Source organism: Nipponia nippon, unplaced genomic scaffold (assembly GCF_047370975.1).
Source record: "Nipponia nippon isolate SJK-2023a ecotype South Korea unplaced genomic scaffold, ASM4737097v1 scaffold_15, whole genome shotgun sequence".
Classification (NCBI taxonomy): domain Eukaryota; kingdom Metazoa; phylum Chordata; class Aves; order Pelecaniformes; family Threskiornithidae; genus Nipponia; species Nipponia nippon.
This window is the reverse complement of record NW_028262331.1, coordinates 12,170,634-12,190,455: the sequence shown is the minus strand read 5'-3', so window position 1 is coordinate 12,190,455 and position 19,822 is coordinate 12,170,634. Positions and strand designations below refer to the sequence as shown.

Here is a 19,822-nt window from a genome sequence, read left to right as displayed (position 1 = left end):
ACTTATCTGACTGTAATAGGTTCTTTGCTTCCCCCAGCATTTTAAAATTAATTTCTAGCTTTTTTATCCCCCTTAGTCAGATGACGGGATGCCCCCACGGTCAGACCCGTCACTGGGGCAGCCGCTGTGACACGGCCCCGCTCCCTCACGCCCCGCACGGCCAGCCCGCGGGGAGGGCGGGCGGGCCAGAGCGTCGCTGAGGAAAAACAGGATCTGAAGCCAGAGAGAACTTGGGAGCAACTCACGGTACTGCACAGGCACCAGGATTTATTTTTTTGGGGGGGTGTTTGATATAAACACCTTCTAAAATTAGCACCTGCCTTTCTGCCAGCTCCAATGGGCTGCTGGGGCAACGATAAAGGTTTGGCAGGGCTGAGAGGGTGCGACGTTTTGGCAGGGATCTGCTGCCCAGCTCACGGCCACTTCTGCCCACGGGGTTTTCCCCGCCACGCGTTTGACCCGCCGCCGCCGCACGGGTCCCGCGCAGAGAGGTCCCAAAGAGTCGTACCCCAACTCCCAGGGAGGGGGCACGTTCCTCTCAGAAAAAGCACCTTATCTCCAGGTTGAGAGCAAGGCGCGAGAGCTCTCCATAAAGGAACGCAAACGCATATGAAACTGTTCAGGTTCCTCAGCTGGGCTGCTCCGGAGACAGTCCCGAGTCACGGGAACCGGCCGGGCGAAGGGACCCTGGCCGACGGGGTCAATGGAAGTGTGCCTCTGGCTGGGGTGAAGGGGCCAAGGACATGCCCCAAACAACACATCCACTTGCTAAAAAGTTAACAGGACCAAAAAGTGGGGGGAAAAAGGCAAAAAACAAAATCAAGAAGAAAACCGCGAGCCCCTGGACCAGCTGTTCTCATGTGGACAGGCTGCCGCAGAGCAGATCTACGGGGCCAGAAAGCAGCTCCCGATGCCCCGCGAAGATCTGAGCAACCTTTCCCCAGGTGGTAGAACTGGTTACGCCGAACAGCTGGGAGCCTTGCGGGCTCCTTGGGAGAAAAATCAAGCTTGAAGACAGGTCTGGTTTCAGTTTGCATGGAAAACTTGCTGGTTTTCAAAGCCCTGGGTACCCCAGAGCCTTGAAAATGCCCAGCACTTGGGTCTCTTTATCACCATCTATCAGTAGAAAAGGTTAAATGCTAATTTGCTGGATGCAGAGCAGTGCTCCTCGGCTGCCTTTCTGTTTGCTCACAGCAGCTTTCCGTGGTGTTGCTTCTCAGCTAATGCCCAGCTCAAACAGGCTTGCAAGGGGAAAGGTCTCGGGCTCCGTACAATTAATTCCCCGCTCTTGCGCAGCGTCTCGCACGCTCCTTCCTACGAGCCCCAGTCAACACCAGCAAAACTCCACCAAGCGATCGTGCGTCAAAAAAGAACAAGATAAAAAGCAAAGCTGCCAACTGGTGGTATTTCTGAGCCGGGAAGAAAAGAGCCGATTCTCAAAAGCTGCTAGCTCAAATTGCCTCGGTGCAGATCTGCTCTAAACACCGAACTTTCTGAAAGTTGAGTGGGAACCTCCTTGAGTGGGCTGCGCATACTGCAAACCCCAGAGCTATCAGCGCGAGCAACGAAGGGAAGGAGAAAAATGCACCCGGCAGGGCTCCCCGCTGCAGACAATGCAAAGCACCTCCCCGGGGTGATTTTCCCATCTCCAGCACCATGACCACCCTGCAGCTCCTCAGCCACTTCCCCCAAATCCCACCATGAAAGTCAGACCCGCTTTGCCCGCAGGCTTTGGAGCCCGGGGTGCGCTGTGCCCCCAGATGACCGCGTCCCCGCCGCAAGCAGGCGGCCCCCAGGAGGAACCTGCCCGTCCTCACCTGTCGCAGGTGCCGCAGCAGCTCGGTGGCCTCCTCCTGCTTCCCCTGCTTCACCAGCACCAGCATGTCCTGGATCATGCAGATCCGCCGGTGGTAAGGGGGCAAGCTGCTGCCGCCGCCCTTCCCAAACTTCTCGCCGGACTTCACCACGAGGGAGGTGAGAAAGTCCCCCCGTTCCCTGGGGGGTGCTTTCTTGCGGTGGTGGGCCGGGGGGCTCTCCCCAGCGCCGCCCGGCTGGCACCCCTTGGTCTGCTTGGTGCCCATGGCGTGCGGCCCCGCTCCCGCTGCCCCGGGGCTGCAGGCAAGGCGGGGGGCTGGGGGCTGGCAGCCGGGGAGGGGGGGCACAGGGGGACGCGGGGGATGCGCAGGGGGATGCACAAAGGGGTGGGGGAGATGCGCAAGGGGTCTGGGGGTGCACGGGGGGTCGGGGGGATGCACAGAGGGATGCGCGAGGGGTCGGGGGGATGCCCGAGGGGTTCGAGGGGTGCGGGATGGGGCTCGGAGCCCCCCGGCAGCCTAGCAGGGCGGCCGGTGCCCGGCGGCGGAGCTGCCCCGCTCCCGCGGGCGGAGGAGAGGACGGCTGCGCCCGGCGGAGAGGAGCCGCGCCGCGGCCCCGCCGCCCCGCTCCATCGCTGCGGGGAGGCGAGGAGCCGAGATCCGAGCGGCTCCTGCTCCCGGCCCCGGACGGCGGCGGCGGGATGGGAGCGGCAGCGCTCAGCGCTGCAAAGCGGCGGCGGCTCCGCGCAGCCCCCGAGCCTCCCCCCGAGCAGCCCTCGCCGCCGCCGCCGCCTCCTCCTCCTCCTCCCGGCGCCGAGGGGGCTCCCCCGGGGCGGGGGCGGCCGCGGGTGGGGGGCAACTGTTGCGCGGCGGCGGGAGCTCCCCGGGGAGGCGGCGCGGCGGCGGCGGGGCGCGGCGGGGGAGGGCCGGGGGCGGGCACCGGGCACCGAGGCAGGGCTTGCGGAGGAAGCTGGAGCCGGACGGGGCCCTTCCTTCCTCCGCCGCCGGGGCTCGCCCCGCAGCGCTGGGATGGCACTGGTGGGGGGCTGCACCGGGGGGAGCTGCACCGGGGCTCGGCTGCAGGCAGCCCGCGGGGGCGGCGGGGGCATCCCCGCTGCTGGTTCCCGGCAGGGGCGCGGGGGGGTCCCGCTGGGCTCTCGCCCCGGGGGCCGCCCAGGCGCTTGCCCGCGGCCGGCCCCCGCAGGGCCGTGCTCCGGCCCGCAGCCCTGCCGGCCCCTCGGGCGCCCCGCTGGGCCCGCCCGGGCCGGGGACGCGGCGGGACCCAGCTCCCCCGCGCCGCGGTGCCGCCCCAGCCCTGGCGCCTCCGGCACCTCGCGGCCTCCTCCCTCGCCTTCAGCCCTGGCAGCGGCCGCGCTGCTGCCCATCTGGAAGCCACCGCTTGTGCCCTGCCATCCCCTGCCCCAGCCAAAGCCCCCACCGCCACCCTCACCCGGCGCTGGCGACCGCCGCTCCTTCAGCAGCTCCCCATCCAATATGCCATCGCTCCTTATCTCCCAGGCGCTCCGCTGGCAGGGCTTAGGGCTCGGACCGAAGCTCTTGGATGAAGATCGTGACGAGCGACTCTGTTCTAGAGAGGGACCGCTCACCTGCTGCAGGAGACAGACTGCTGGGGAAACGCCCGGGAGAAAGCAGCTTTGGACTGAGGAGGCCCCAGCAGCAGCCTCAGAGCCTCTCCTGGTGCCAGGGGCCGTTTTCCAACACGGACGTGCGGCAAACTCGGTGCGTTCACCCCCGTGCCTCTGCCTGACCAGGGCAGGAGAAGCCCCGGCGCAGCCGTTACGCTGCGCAGTGCCAGGGCTGGGGAAGGCATCTCCTCCTGCGGCAGCAACATGGTACGGGGCATTTTGCAACTGTGTTAGAAATAACTCTGAAGCAACAACACATGAGAACGTTTTGCCTCCTCTGCACCCTCTGCAACTGCACATCCACGAATACACACGTATCGTTCTGTTAACGAATAAAAGGCGGCTCTCCTCCGCGGCCGAATGGCTGGAGGCCCGGGTAGTTGTTTCTAAAACTCGGAAGGCCAGCCGCTGTAATGCGCTTTTGTACATGGACCCCAAGAACGGTGCAGAGCCCCGCAGACTTCCGTAGGGTTTGGCTTCGGTTTACAGAGCCCTACGACACGGGATCCAAACCCAGACCGAACACCAGCATCTTCCCCCAAGAAGACAGCTCATGATTGCTGTCATGAGCTAAAAACTACATTTCGCTGGTTCGGCCATATCAAGTTAAGTCACATGAGGAAACACACAGCCACAGGGGTTTGCAGAAACCACAGGTTTGTGTGAACCAGAGACCTCACCTGGCAGTAAATCTCCCCAGAGAAGTCAGGGAGAGGCAGACGATTTGCTAACGTCAACAGGAGGCAGCAGAAAGCAAGGCCTGACCCCCCCCAGCAGACGCTGTCCTAGGTCTCCTCCCTTTAAGAGGATCGGTCCTCTTCGTGCCATTAGCGTACGGTAACACGTAACAACATTAACCGATCAAACGTTGTTGTGACCCTGCAAGACGCTGCACGGGGCCCATGTCCACAAATCCAACTGTAGGAGCATCATTTCAGACCCGGAGCCTCATTCTGTGCCCCAAAGCCGGTGGGAAGGGGACCGGTCACCTCGCAGATTCATTCTGCAAAAGGCAGCTTTCCCGCCTGAGCTGACTGAGCATCATCGGTACTTCCCTGAGCGGCAACCACACGCTCAGTCCTGCCGATACGTGCAACCTTGCTGCCTAACGGGGGCTGGCAGACAAGGTGCTTCCAGCCCTAAAGTCCTCTGCCTGTCCCCGAGTTTCGTCTTGGAGCCCGTTCTTCACACACGTCTGTAAGTCTGCTGCACACCAAGAAGCCAGCAAGATCAGGTCAGTTCACCTCGCCAACAAAAATATTAAATAATGGAAAAGAAGCAGAAAGAGAAACCCCTGCCAGGGCTGGGGTCCCCCGTGCCCCTCGGCCCCTGCAGAGTTTGAGGCCAGGCAGCACACCGTCCTGCCCCGAGCAACAGGGCCTCCTCCGAAGAGACATCACCGTACGAACAGGGCATCTCATCCGAGAAGAAGGGGAAAGCATGCGTCTCCCTTCGGCCAAGAGCCAAGTTCTTACGCCACCAGCCCAGCCCAGTCACCCGCAGCCCGTCCAGCTGACGGCCGAGACCCCAGAGGTTGCACAAAGCCTCGTCTCTGCTGGGAGCAGGCAGAATGGGTCCTGTGCCCATTACCATCTTCGTGCTGGTCCATACTGGCTCTGGTAGTGGTTTGCAAGGCAGATGCTGGTCCTGCAGGAAAAGGGATTTGGACGTGGCCGTCCCGGCTGGGCTGGGCGGAGGATGCTCACCCCCCAGCAGCAGGCTCCTGAGCTCAGGTGAGACCCAGCACCCACGGGCACAGCACAAAGCCAGTTTGCAGCACCCTTGCTCACACCAAGAAGCACCGGTGGGAACTGCTCATCCATGGGATATACAGCCTGGTCTGAGGAGGGAAGCCACGGAGGGGCACGGGGAGAAAACTTAACTACTTCTGCTGGTTCAGGATTTGATCTTCTAAGACTCTATCAGGCTAAACGCCTTGTTCCTAGAGGCACACGGAGAGCCAAATCCAGCCCAGCACTGATTCTTCCCCACTTGAAAACAGGCTGCTTGTGCCAAGCCCCGTGCGATGGGGCAGCTCTGTCAGCACGGGCTGTGGGACCGACTGCGCCAGGAAGACACGGCCGCCTCTCCACCCCTCCAGGTCCATTCAGTGGGCCATTTCACATCTGCGGGGAACACTGTACCCGTCCCCTGGGGATCCCGATGGGATGGGAGCACAGACCCCCTCCTTTCACCGCCCGCTGCCCTGGGGGAGAGGGGAGCTCAGCCCTCGGGGAGCCCAGCCAGGCAGAGCCACATCCCGGCCAAGGAGGCTGTTTTGCGCAGCAACCGCGGCCCCGAGTAAATAAATAAAACCCAACCTTTGCACTTAAGACACTTTTGTCAACAGGGCAGAGAGTTTATCTGCTGCTCCCAAGCAGGCTTATTTATAGCACACAGGACAAAGCCAGCAAAAAAAAAAGCCCTAAGAGTGCGGTGTGTACTCTTGTTACACCAATGCAAAGCAAATGCCAAGCGCTGCCGGGTCGGGTTTGTGCTCCCCGTGAGCGCGTGCAAAGGCACCGTGGCCACTCAGGGCAGCACAAGAGTAACCTCCAGGCTCAGCACTGGCGGCTCGACGGTACAAGACATGCAGATCCCTCCGCAATGCTCCATCCCGGGGTGTTACTTCTACACCCACGGAAGGGTCTCACCCAGCTACAGACCCAACCTCATGGCAACGCTCAGCTTTCACACACACACACACAATTTTCCATACACACTCAAAACACCTGTGTACAAACCAAGCCCACTCAGCACCGAAAAACCCGACCCCAGCACTTGTGTGCTGGGAACCAGGTCTGCCCGCCGCTCTCCACGGGCCAGAGCTCGCTCTGCAGCTCTCCGACCGATGAAATATTCTGCTAAACTCATTAGCGGATCCACAGCCAATATGCATTTTTTTCCTTAGTGCAGATGTGTGCAAACTGCAAATTAGTAGATGTTTGTCTAAGGAAGTTTGCCCCCCCCCGTTCATACTCCTTAGGATATCTAATATTAAGGGTATGTTAGAAAAGTCCACTGCTTTAAAAAGAAATAACTTCAGATCATGAGACCATGGAAGAAAACCATTGCTCCTCTCCCACAAAACTCGGATTTAAGAACGTTCTCGCTTCTACATCAAAATGAAACTAAGGCTTTTCAATGCATTCTGCAGAAGCCAGGGAACATCCGTACCACATGAGGGAATAACCTGATGGGACAAACTGGTGTGCAGGAGATCCAGCATCAAATACCTGAAAACAGAGATATGCAGCCTCAGTTCCCTGACCTCCCCGGCGCGGGCACCCACCACCAACCCGCTTGGCACACGTGTATGCATACACGTTTGGTTTCAGATCAGTCACAGATAAAACGAACTTCCCGCTTCCAGGAAGGACTGACTGGTTTTACTGGAAGATCACAATCTAGTTACGCTTCTCTCTTGCCAGCCCACTTGTGTTGTCCTTTGCGCTGTGCTTTTCAAGGGGCTGCAGCTAACCCCTGTCTCCATGTACTCACAGGCTTAGGTGGGGGAGATGAATTTTGCAGCTTGCCTAAGGTAGAAAACCCCTTTCTGATCCCAGGGTTTGACCAGAACTCCCACCCTAAACTGGAAAATCCACTCTGGACAAGTACAGTCCAACATGGGATATTCAAAAGAGGGATATTGCTCAAAATGCTTGTAGACCTCCATAAACGGGTGTCTTGCAAGACATCCCCACCATCGCTTCTGTACTGGAGAGCTCTCATACTCCACTGGGACACCCAGCCATGTGAAACCTTGGAGTTCATGACTCCTTCCTCACCCGACAGGTCTTGGAGGGGTTTCTTGGCAGCTCAGCTCTTGCTCTAAACCCCACAGTTACTGTTTCTCTAAGAAACAGAGCAGAAACAGCCCCAAATTGAAGGACAGTTGTTCGTTTTGCTTGTCAGGGCACCCCCCCCAGCATTTAACCATTTCATCACCCCAAAAATCTTTTCCACAACACAGATCTTGGCAAGACTGAACAAAGCCACGGCAACTGGAAGCACTGGGAGCACCAACCATCTCATCTACATCTGTCCCTTCCCCAAACGTTCAAGGGCGTTCAAACCAGAGACGGAGCTGGGACCAAGCTGGGCTTCTCGTCAAACTCTCTTGCTTCGGAGGGCAGCGCAGGACTTGCTGATTTTTCTTCATAGGGATGGAATGATTAGGATTAATTTTAAATGTCAGCATCAGATTCAGGTTAGTGCTGCTCACTATGTGGAAAGGACTAAACTGACTACAAGACATATTACTTTCAAGATGGCATTTAAAGGAATCCCAGCGTTAATGTGATTTTTGTCTCTTACTTAAAAAAAAAACAAAACCAAACCAGCCTTACTGTAAGACACCACCAAATCCAGCAAGAGGAGAGCAGTCAGTCTCAACAGACAGTCTCTGGGGAAGAAGGCCAAATTGAAAAATACGATTTTAAAAGAACAAAAGGCTATCCATATCCTAAGCTTGATTCAATTCGGCTTTGACAAGGCATGCAGTCAGACAGGGTTGAAGGGCCCTGTGAAATGCTGCAAGATGTAATTGCAGATGAACTAAACTCCAGGATAAACAGGGCGATATAATGATGCGAAACATTGCATGTACTGAGAGATGTTTTTAAGGAGAAATGAAAGAATTTCACGTAGAAGCACTTGTGTTTCCTCCAGGCAATGGATGAAGCCTTCCCATATTCACCTTTGAATTAATTCTCCACATTTGGCCTAAGCTAGAAAAGGCAAGTGAAAAGGATTTAAAAAAATATCCCTGTCTTCATCCTCCAAAGCAAGGCGGAACACAACCTGAGCAGCCAGAGAAATATCGGTGCAACAGAGAGGGAAGCACCTTCCTCCTGCTCGTCCTTGCTGCTGGAAATCTGTCCTGGGCTTGGGCGTCTTTTCAGCAAAGCCCAGGGGAGATGGCCAGAGATGGGCCAGGGACGAGGACAGCAGAGACGTGTTCATCAGGCCTGGGAACCGGGGTGAAAAAAGTTAGAACAGGCAAGAGCACAGAGCTGCCAAAATCCCCAAGCCACGATGTGGAAAGCTTTCTTCTTAATTATTAAGTTGCTACGCCTTATCACTTTTATTTACACTAGAATAACTGTACCTACACAGGCGTTTTCAGAAGAAAAGAATTAGCATTCAAATCAAACCCTAGACCCCTTCCAAGCAATTCTGCTGCGACCGAAGGAAATTGAGATTTTTCACACAACACTGTTGGCCAAACCATTTCACCTCCAGATGCCCCATTCCCCTCGCAAAGCCGGGCTCGCTGGGGGGCCACCAAAATGTGCCGTCAGGCCGTTATCCCACCAAAAAAAAATCCAGCAAAGGCTCTGTTCATCTCCCACAGAAGGCACGGGGGGGTTGTTGGGGTTTTTATTGCTTTAGGTTTTGGGGGGGCTTGGGTGTTTTGTTTTTTCTGCCCTGGTGAGTGTTCAATCATTTAGCCCAATCAGAAGAGTAGAAAAATATTTGTTAGATAGCAGCAGCATTTCCTCAATAAAAAGGGCCGGCCCGGAGGGGTGCTTGCCTGCATGGGTGCTGGGACGACGAACCCCTCTGCATCAAAACTGATCCCTCTGGAGCAGAGGGGAGCAGGACGGCCCGCCTGCCCGCCACGCTTCGGTGTCAAATGTGCACAGGGATTGCTGTCAAGAGACGCTTCTATAACCTCAGATTTTTCCAGATTCAGGTGCTTCCCCCTCCAGTGCCACCTCTCTCTCCTTCCAGATTTCCCATGCAAAATATGTCCAAACTCAAACCCTTAACCCTGAGAGAATATAAAAATACTTAAGCTGTCGGAAGCAATACATCTTCCCTCCACGTGATGCCTTCAGCTTTTTTCCACTCAACAATCTGGATGCCGTGTTTATAAAACCAGAAGACGGTTTACACACTGTCCAAAAGTTGTTTAGCAAGAGCTTAAAGCTGCCAAATATTTTTCTGGAGTCATCTTGAAAACTACCCTCTGCTTTCCCTCCAGCAGGATTAAACACGCTTGGACAGTTTTCTGCACTTTGGTCCATAGGGAAAAGTTACTGCTAAGCATCTCAAGGCAATAAAAAAAGATCAGTGAGCATTTTCATGGAGAATTATCCTTTTGTGCTGTTAGAGTTCCTGCAGGGAAACGGCCAATTCAAATATGGATTTGGGAGTCAAAACTCTGGGAGCGTGTCCTTGAATTTTTCCTGAAGACGGCTTCGTGCCCCAGAGTCGCATCCCCTCCCGGGCTCCGGGACCCGATCCGTAACGGGATGCGAATGCCCCACAGTGCTGGAGGGGTTCATCCACCAGCAGCCGAGCGAGGGAGGGTGCCAAGGGCTGTGGCACGCAGCCTAAACCAAAGGGCTGGTTGCTGGGTGAATCGCAGGGAAGGGGGAACCCCCCCAGGACCAGCCCCGCGCTTGGGGAGCGCTTTGCCAGGATGGCACCCAGCCCTCCTGGAGCTGCCGGCCGCTCCGCACCATTTCTGCGGCAAGGGGGAAGCGAGCACAGTGCCTGGTCGGAGCCAAGAGCCACGAGTCAGTTTGACTCACGCTCCTGATGCTTTCCAAATGTTTCCCAGCATCCAGCCGTGATGTGAAGACAAATGTTTTGGAGGGGCCGACCCCATCCGTCCCTGCCACAGCCCAACTCTGACCACGTTTGGCCTTGGGAAGAGGGGTCATCAGTCATTTCGGGTGTTTATTATAAAGTCTGTTTTGCACATGCCGGTGTCTCTGGATTAAGCACTCCGGTTATTTGCTCTCTAATTTCTGCTCGGGATTAACGCCTGTTTGGTGAGCTGGCCTGGGGCGATGGATATGCTGCTGGGAGCACCAGGCTGAGGTGGCTTTTGGGGACAACGTGGGGCCACGAGGACACAAAACAAGCTCGCCGGCCCATTTCACACCACAGGCACTGCCTTTCCAGCCATCACTGCCCATTCCCAATTCCGATCAGTGGCTTCAGAAGGTGAAAGGTTTCTCCTATCAGGGGCACCAACATCCCCCGCTGCGCGTGCCCCCGAGCCCCTCCTGCTCCATCTGCTGCTCCAGGGTGCGGAGCCCAGCCCCGGAGATCACGTTGCTGCTCTTTGGCAGCCTCAGCCTCATCAAATCTCAGCGCCAGACGCAGGGGAAGAGCGATGCCAGCCCGGTTACCTTTACAAGTGTGCACAATACACTGCCAGCCGAGCTCACGGTGCCTTTTGTTTAGAGGAGGCGCAAAATAACCTCTACCCACCCGAGCTGTTCGGGCTGAGTAGGAGGAGCTGAACTCGGGGGTTGTTTATCAGAAACAAACTGGTGCAAATCCTATTTGTGCAAAGCTGCTTAACCCTCTTGTTCGGAGCCTTTTCATTTTGCCCAGCGCAGGGCTTGGGCACGTTTGCTGATAAGGGTCAGGGAAAACCAAGTTTACAGCCTGGGTTTGCCATCGGCCTCGACACCCGAGGGCTGCATTTCAAGCAGGCTAGAAATTTGCGGCTCTCCAGGATTAAAATAATAAATAACTGAAAAAAATCTAGGCTCAGTTACCTGCTGCTCAACACAGCCTGAAAGGGAAATAAGTGCAGATGGGACAGGGAGGGCAACAAGTAAATCCTCATCATTTCATCTCCCTTTTGGATTGCGTACATTCGCTGACTGGACGTCTCCTCGGCGAGCTGGGCTGTCGTCGGGGGCTTTACCTGGGATGAAGGAACTGTTTTCAGTGCATTCAAGAGAGCAGAAAATTTAGGCTTAAACTCTCAGTTATGAGAAGCAAACTCCATCCTGCACAGCACAACAGCCTAGTCTTAGTTTAATTGCAAAATTAAGTTTTACCCTCCTCATTTTAACTTTGTTAAAGCTGAAAAGAATTATATTCTCTTTAGAGGAAAGAGAGGCATGGCATGTTTTTCCAAGCAGGAGTAGGACCCCCAGCATGGACTGCACCAAGATCTGGACCTTCCCAGAGTCCAAAGTGATGCTGTGATCCAGCTCGGGCACCTTCTCTATTCATAAAACCAAAAAGAGCCGTCTTTTGAGAAGGAATCAGTAGTGTCTTTTGTGTTTGCAGTTCAAATCTCTCAAGCATGGGGTAAAAGTGACCTAAATCCAAGACTTTCCGGCCACAGAGAGGCTTAAACCACGGGTTTCTTTCCAACCTGGAGTAAAAAGTTGATATTTCAAAAAATAATAATTATAAATCAAAGTTTTCATTCACTTGCACAAGGAAAACTCTGATTTTGGAAACGCTAATTTTCTTATCGGTTTACTGTGACAAAGTGACTGAAGCAAGGCAGCTGGCATCAACGTTACCCGGCGTTTCTGTTCAATACCGCGTCTCCTCCTGCCGGCATCCTCCCTCTCGGGGAGGGTCCTGGCCTGGCTGGGCTCCAGGGATCAACCCGGGACGATGCCTCTTTCCGAGCCGACCTAACAGGGCATCTGCCTGGCGCTGCAGGGTTAGGCCTTGCTGGGAAGCCTCGTCCATAGGGTACCATAGGCAATAAAAAAAATAACTTGCATCATGCAATGCACCAGCAGCAAGATTCAATTTCATTTCATTGAAATACTCAAACATTCTGGGGTCATTTCAGCAAAACACGGTAATGCGAGTCAGGCTGACCTGATCCAGCACGATAGAGTCGCTTGCCGCTCCCCTGGCAGAGGACACAGCCCTGGGGAGAGGGGAGTTTGCCGAGCAATCCCGAGTGCTCGCGGGGCCACGAGCCTCCATCCCCTCCCGCTGCAGCGGGGGAGCAGAGCAGCCGAGAGCTTTGTGAAACCAAGCCTGATTTTACATTATATCAAAAGGATTTATTCAGGCATTAAAATCCCGATGCTCCCTCGGTCTGGTCCCCGAGCACATCCCCAGGTAAGCAGCCCCAGTTCCCAGCCAAGTTGCCCCAGACCCCCGTCAGCGCAGCAGTGGGTACGGCTCAGACTTTAACCTTGCTGACGAACGCTCCCCTTCCTCCTCCAGTCACCCCCAAGGGTCAGAAGAGTTGACGGAGCCGAGGATTTCCCCTTTTACAACCTGGCAGAGAAGCCCAGACCCAGGTCTCAGCCACCGGAGCTCGCCCAGCTCCAGCTCCCGGGCTTGTCCCGGTCCGACAGCGCCGTCCAGCACCAGGCAATGAGTTATCCAGCACCACAGCAGGGGCCGGTGAAGTCCTTTGCATAAAATACTTGTTTCCCGGGAAGAGGGGGAGGGGAGAGGCAGCTTAAAACATTCCTTGGGATGCCTAAATAATCCAGCCCAGATGGAAAATGTGTTCATAAAAGGAAGATGTTAATACAAAACAACTCGGGGGGGGGGGGGGAATGCAGAAGGGCAGGAATGGAAGGGAAAGAGCCAGGGCAGCGCAATTCGCCGCCTTCACGCTGCAGGTGAAATCCAAAATCTGCTCCTCTCGGTTTCATTTTTTTTTTTCTTTTTTTCAACAGCACAAACAGGATTATTTTTCTCATCATGACAAGGGGAGGTAGGGCCAGGAAATAATAGCACAAACCTTTTGAAGAAGGCAAATAGAAGGAAAGAAACTGCAGTTTTCTTAAGGAAAAATAAGAATGGGGCTAGAGGAAGAGGATACAGGTGGACAGCCCTCTCCCCTTCGCACATGGGAGCGTCAAGAGTTTAGGGCACTTTAGCAAGAAAAGACAAGCTGTGCAGATGAGCCACAGCCCAAAATTTAGACCTAAGATCTGAGGAAAATTTAGAAACAGTGTTGAGAAGTGCAGATCTGATTTCCCTTTACTGTAGGGCTCCTTCCGTGGCATCGCTCAGCATCTCAGCGATACCGCGTGCAAGAGCGATGCAAACGCGACAATACTGTAGGATCAGAACGACGACATTTTTAAATGCAGTCCCTGGACTTAATCTCAGAGCAATTAAAACCAATAGCCACCATCACTTAGCAAAATTAACATTAAAAACTACGACAGAAATCAACCACCGATGGATGGGACCTTCATCGCGCCTCTGCGGAGGCTCAGCACGGAGGCCACCCTCCAAACCCCAGCCAGTGCCGGAGCTCCCCTGCAGAGCCAACGGCTGCCGTGCCCAGAGCGGCGCTTTTAGGGCTCTCTATCATCAGCACAGCGATAACAGCCATCACTTCACAGCTCTTCAACGACCCAGAGCCTCTGCTATTACCAGCTGCCATCAGAGGGGCAAGAGCAGCCGGGATGCTGAGACAACCAGTCCAGACACTCAGTGATTTTTTCCCCCCAGCATAACAAGCACAAATTAACCCAAAGCCACAAAAAGGTTCAGCAAAGAACAGACAAAGCTCATCCAAGTGCCAGACGGTAGCAGTCCTGACCAAATTCAAAGGCCTCTTCCCTGCTTAGTCTTCTCAGCCCTAATCTAGATAAAAGCCCTCGCTTCTTGAGCGAAGAGCTTATTTTCCGCAGTAAGAAGATGAGGGTGTTAAATCTTGGAGAGCCAGGGGAGCGCTGCTATTTAGAGGAGGTGATGAGACATCCCAAGACCTAACTGTCTCGGATCTTGTACTAAATGTTCCCAATCTTGACCTTCTTTGTAAGTGGGGGCAAATCAGTAGATGACCTGGGATAGCCTACAGCCCCATCAGGAAAGAAGAGCCAAAGCTCTTCCAAGTCATTTTGGTTGGTTGTGACCATGGCTCGGACCCCTGAAATAACAATTTTGCCAATGTGTGTTCGCATTTTCAGACATTTCAGACCCAGGTTTGTAAGGCTATACAGGCTTCCAAATGATAGAGCAAGCCCACCCATAAGCAAATCCCTGGGGGAAAGCCAAGCACGTGCCTCTGTGGATCACTCTGGAGGCTGTTTGCAGGGGACGGAGTCTGGATTTCCATATGGCACCTTCAGAAGGAAACCCGTGCTAGGACACGTTACCCCAGCGGCACGTCTGGCAGTGGAAGGTCAGCCCACGGATGGGCAACGGACACACCAGGTTTCCCCGTGCTGTCGTGTGGGAATGCCCTGGCCATAAACAGCAGGAAAAACTCACGAAGGCACAGGGAGACCTCCCCTCTCAGGTACCTCCTAGTCCTCGCTCTTGCTTATCAAGACAGCTGTCAACATAACCAGCCGCATTTCTGCTGCCAAGGACGGGAGAGAAGCCGGCTGCCTGGCAGCTGCAGATAAGGGACGAGCCGACGGACATGGGGGGGTGGATGCTGCGGGGTAGGAGGGAAAGTTACGGCCCTGAAAGTCTTAAAAGGCACAAGAAGAAAGAGAAATCAAACGGAAGTTAAATGCTGCAGCTCTCCCTCTCGCTACAACCTTCAGCATTGAAATAATCCAGGAGTGCTTTGAATTCCTGCAGAGAGGGCTCGGAACATCTGATTTTGGATTCAAGCGGCGGCGCAGAGCAGCGAGCACTGGCAGCGTTAACCCGGCGCGCGGCGGGAAGCACCGAGCCCTGCCTTTCTTCCTGGCTATCCCAGGGAGGCTTACAGACCTTGCCACCCCCACAAAATCCTTCCAAAACGCAGGCTCTCGTTTAACGAAGATGGATACAGAGATGCGAGACTGCCACCTACGACTACAGCAGCCTCCCGCCGACGCTCTTCCCTGCCGAGTCTGTCGATCCTGTCCCAATCCGGGGCTCTTTCTGCCTTCTCAGCCACTGGGGCAGAGGGGTTTTATCCCTGTTTTGCAGACGAGGACATGAAGCAAGAGGCAGACTGGAGCAGGGGCACGAGGTGGGCTCCAGAAGCCAAGGTCAGGGTCTCTCTCGGATTCACTCAAGCTCGTACCTTTGCCACAACAGGAGAGTTGATTTTTTTTTTTTTTTTTTTTATTTAAAACCCTACGCTGCAGAGGCACGGCTGTGCTTCTTATTCACGCCTGCTTTCTCTTAACGCACCCCTAGCTCTGTAAAGCATTTCCTGACCAGAAACAGCAATCTTAAATTCTTCATGAACAGCGGTTAGTCTCGCCACGATTTTTATTGTGCATCATGAATTTTAATAGAAATACACACAAACCCAATCCCTCAGCACCAAGGCATCAAGACAGGCGAGGCTTGTACAAGGTGAGAGGTGCTACTGGTTTTTTTAAACACAGCCACAGCAAATAGTTGTGGCGGGCGAGGGAGAGCCCAGCGGAGCTACTTCCATCCACGGAGAGCGCGGAGCTGCCTGCAACTTAGGAACCACCTTGGCCAGGCCCTGCGTCACAGCAGGGTTTCCCGACGTGGGTATCAGCATTTGTCAGAGCTATGACGGCCCCCAAAACCACCCCAAAAAACCCAAAATGAAACCAGTGAACCTGCCCACACCCATCGGACACGCAGCGCTTCCCACCCCGTCCCTCCGCGCAGGAGGTGACCCCGCGCACCAGCGGCCCGCCCCGCCGCTGACACCGCCCTGGATAAGCAGGGCGAGAAGCCCCAAACACAGACCCAGACCAACCCAGAGCCATCAAAGGGATTCCTGGCTTAAATGATCTTTCTGGCGCTGCCGAGGGGGTGGTTCTCCATTGTGGCTTTGGTAGCAAATAAATCAATCGCTTTGCTTTCTCTTTACGTCAGTCTCGAAAATGCCCCCCTCCTTTCCAGACGCCCGTGCTGGCCTGACGCAGATCCCTGCCTGCCCACACGGAACGGGTCAGCAATTCACCCTCTGGTTTCGGCACCTCTGGAAGCCCAAGAAATTAAACTCCTCTAACACATCCCTGGCACCTTCTCCCGGAAGCTTAAAACAAACAAGTAACAGGCAAAACCACACACTTTCATTTGCTGGAAGGAAAAGCAACCCCTACTAATGCTCGGCATGGAGAAGCGTGGGTGATGTGATGGATGGACAGTTGGTTCAGTGGAAGGTTTCCCATTTCCAGGAACGGGCTCGCTCACAGGCATGCCGAAGGTTGCAGTCTCCTCAGCAGCTTTCTGCAACAGCAAAAAGCCCAGATGCTTGTAGTTGGAAGCGACCCGTTTTGGGGAAATGAGCAGAACCACGCCCAGAGCACCCTCTCCCCGTGGAGAGGGCACCAGGGAGGGAGGTTTCCCAAAAAATCTTTTGGCAGCAAGGTACCATCTGGTTTTGCAATCAATGGCATGCTTATGGGCAAAGCCGTGGCACATGGAATAAGGCTGGGAGGAGGAGGCAGCAGCGTTACCAGCATTACTAAGAAGCCCCAGAAGAGACAGAGCCCACCAGAGAGACCTCTCCAGCAGAAAGCCGATGGCTCTCCTGGGCTGTCCCATACAGATACGGCAGCTCCTGGAGACATCGTGCTTCCAGCAACGCCAACATTTGCAAGCTGCTCTCAGGAAACTTGGCCGCAAATAGGAGACACGTTGTGCTATCCGCAAGAGTCACAAGCTTTTGGCCCTCACACCGTGTGTCACACCATGGGAAGTCGCACCGTGGGACTCGCATGGAGAGCACCCGTAGCAGCTCCTACTCCATTCACCAGCCTCCTCCATCACGCCATGGCAAGCTGTCTCTGTGCTAAAAGCTCCTACAGGCCATGCCTGTACCCAGAGAGATGCTCTTTGCTTTTGAAGATCCTCCGAGAGATGCTCTCGGTGGAAAACACGCTACCGTCTTGCCTTCAGCACGGCAGCAAACAAGAACCTGGAGGCGTGAGTGCATCCAAGTCTCACCAACACACAGAGGGAGCGGCGGCTCTGAAGTCACGGCGCTTTCCAAAGTCACCGGCTGCTCAAAGCAGGTTATGAACCTGGGAGGATTCAACACTACCAGAAACATTGATTTCAGCAATTTTCTGTTGCCCATGACCTTAAACACCACGCCTGTTCATACACAGCAGCTCACGCCCTGAAGCAAACCTTCGCCAGACCTGTTCCCACCCCGGTCAGCCCCCAAAGGCAAACGCTCCCCACGCCTGGGTAAAGCCCACTCAGCTCTCATCCACGGTTAAGACATTCCCAGGGTGGCCAGGTCCGCACAGCGCCAGACGGCCTCACGGGACTTAGGGCTTGCGAGGGTTTAGCAGAGATGCCAGCAGCAGATGGCAGGCAAGGGGAGAAGCCCCTCGCCCTCGGCGGCAGGGTGCGAGCACCCTCCCTGCGCAGCGCGCTCCTCCTGGGGAGCATCACCACCTCCCCCCCATCCCATCCTCCCATCCAGGAACGGCAGCCTCAGCTTCATTGCTGGGCAGCTACGAGCTTTAGCTCGAATTTAGCTCTGTCTGCTGCGATGATGCCACAAATGAGGAGATCTTGATGCTGCAGTAGCTGGCACACGGACCCAAGGCTGTAGCAGTCAGTGCATGCTCGCACTTAGCCCTCCGGTTTTCAGCAGATCTGCTCAGATCCCAGTTCTCAGTGTTCCGAGAAGTGCTCCTCTAAGTATTTTGACTTTGTCAGGGCGACCGTTCCAGGGAGCCATTATCTGCTCCAGCGTATTCAGCTACCCCAGCTGAGCAAGTCCCGGCAGCGCTGGGCTCCAGCAAGCCCTGGACTCCCTCCTCCAGCCAGTCAGCTCAAACACAGCAGCTTTCAAGCTGCTTTAATTGACACTGGGGCCCCTGCCAGCCTCCAGCTGTGCCCAGGCTTTGAGAAGATGACGGCCACCTTGTGTGCCAGGGTACGGGCTCCCCCCCGCTACGGTCACTTGTTTGTTTTACGCATGTACGGTCATGCCCAGGCAACCAGCTGGTGAAGGGAGCTTTTCTGCTGAAAAACTGCTTTGTATTGGTCTACATCCCTTCTGCACACAAACTGCTGTGGAGGCAGTAATGCCTGCAGAAGGGCCGCGTTGGCACCGGGCAGATCGCGGTGCTCTGGCGACGGCAGAGCATCCTCGTGCGAGCGGCGTGCCCGGGGCAGGCGCTGCTGGGAGATCTCCGGCGATGAAGGCTTCCTGTATTCCTACAAACCATTTTATTCATGCATGATGGAGTGTCATAAATAATTACAAGCAGGCTGTGCTCCCGGAGCACCGAGCGCAGCACGGTTCGCCAGGAGTTTGCCTTATTTGCTAACAGCCAGCAGGAACCGTGCGCGCAGCATCTTCATTCAAGCAAGACCTAAAGCGGTGGGAGAAAGGAGAAGAGTTCCCTCATGCACCACGGCTGGGAAACACGGGGACTGTGGCTTTATTTAAAATAGGAGACGGGGGAAAGCTCAAATCCTCCAAAGAACAATGGGGCACCGAACTCCTGTGGCCTTCAGAGCAAAGTTAGGCACAGGAGGTGGGTCCTGGTCAAGAGACACTGATGTCCTGCTGCCAGCAAGGGTTTGAGCCATCTTCCTGGAAACATTGCCTCTCTCCTCCCGATACCGCTGTTGGTATTAACTCTGACTCAGGACAGACCCTGTGCTTGTTAGCCAGCACCAGCGTCAGACCTGGGGGGCTGAGGTTTATGACTGTCACAACAGAGAAAGGGAAATCTCCTCCGCAATACCTCCTTTAACTGACAGCAGGAACAGGCTTGTCTAATTGCTTTGACCTTTGCTCGGTAAGCCTCCCGCTCACCCGGCTGGGCTGCAGCGGGGGAGATCCACCAGCCCAATTTACTCCTTACAGATTTCCTGCTGTTCGCTTTCCCTGCCTGGGAGCAAGGCCCAGGAAAAATGAACCAATTCCCCAGACCTTCTCCAAGCAACCGCAGGCGTGGAAGGACCTGTGGGAACAGAACCGAGCCGAGGTATCGGGCCGTCTCTGCCGCACCGAACCTATCGAGGAGCCACTTCTCCCCGACGCTCACCTGGAGCGAGCACCGGTTTGTAGGACCAGCCGTGAGCCAGTCTAAAAGCCCGACAAAGCAGCCCTGGGATCCCGCAGCTCTCCCTGTCCGCAGCAGCACCTTGGCTGGGTCTGGTGGAAGGGGAGATGCCAAGGGGCACAGCCTCGACTGGAAGCTACAGATAAAGCCAACCTCACTGAAAAATCCCCGTCTTCGCTCCTACAGCTGAGCTCGCTGCACAAAACCTGGGCTCTGACCAAGTTCAGGGAGCACATGGACCGAGAGACCACTTGGGAGCACCAGGGGAAAGGGCTGGAGAACTGCTGCTGCTCAGACCATTTTCCATCCCTTCCTAAATGAATCCCCCCTATTTCAGGGGGTCCGGAACATCTGACAAGGATGCCTTTGTCGGGAAGGAGGGATGCAGCCCGCCTTTGCTCCTTGGGAGCGTCTCGTTCAGGAGACGCAGCCACGACGCCCGGCAGACGCCGGCTGCCCGTCGGTCCCAGCAAGGGATGCTCCCACCTCCCCTGGGCTCCAGGCCCCGGGGGGCTGCGGGGTCCCCGGGCCGCGGCTTTTCGAGACCAACGGGGCCCTCCCAGCTGCAGGCGGAGCCACGAGCCCCTGCTGCTGGCCCGCGGCCCCGGGGGCTCTGCCTGAGCTCCGTTCCGAGCGGGGCGGGTGGCAGCACAGACAGACAGACCGACCGACCCTACCAGCCTGCGCGCCCTGGGCTGGG

The 19,822-nt window shown here is 55.6% G+C and overlaps 1 protein-coding gene across 2 annotated transcripts in view; it reads right to left on the bottom strand.

The window, feature by feature from the left end:
• LRRC75A (leucine rich repeat containing 75A) overlaps positions 1-19,822 on the bottom strand; it is a 112,184-nt gene that overhangs the window by 90,624 nt on the left and 1,738 nt on the right. Inside the window, exon 1 of one of the 2 annotated variants that reach the window (XM_009468832.2) lies at positions 1,818-2,713. The exons of the other annotated variant lie outside the window; for it this stretch is intronic. Coding sequence (XP_009467107.1) covers positions 1,818-2,081 — 264 coding nt within the window. The 5' untranslated portion in view covers positions 2,082-2,713. Of the gene's footprint in view, positions 1-1,817; positions 2,714-19,822 lie in introns of those variants that run through there. 2 annotated transcript variants of the gene reach the window in all.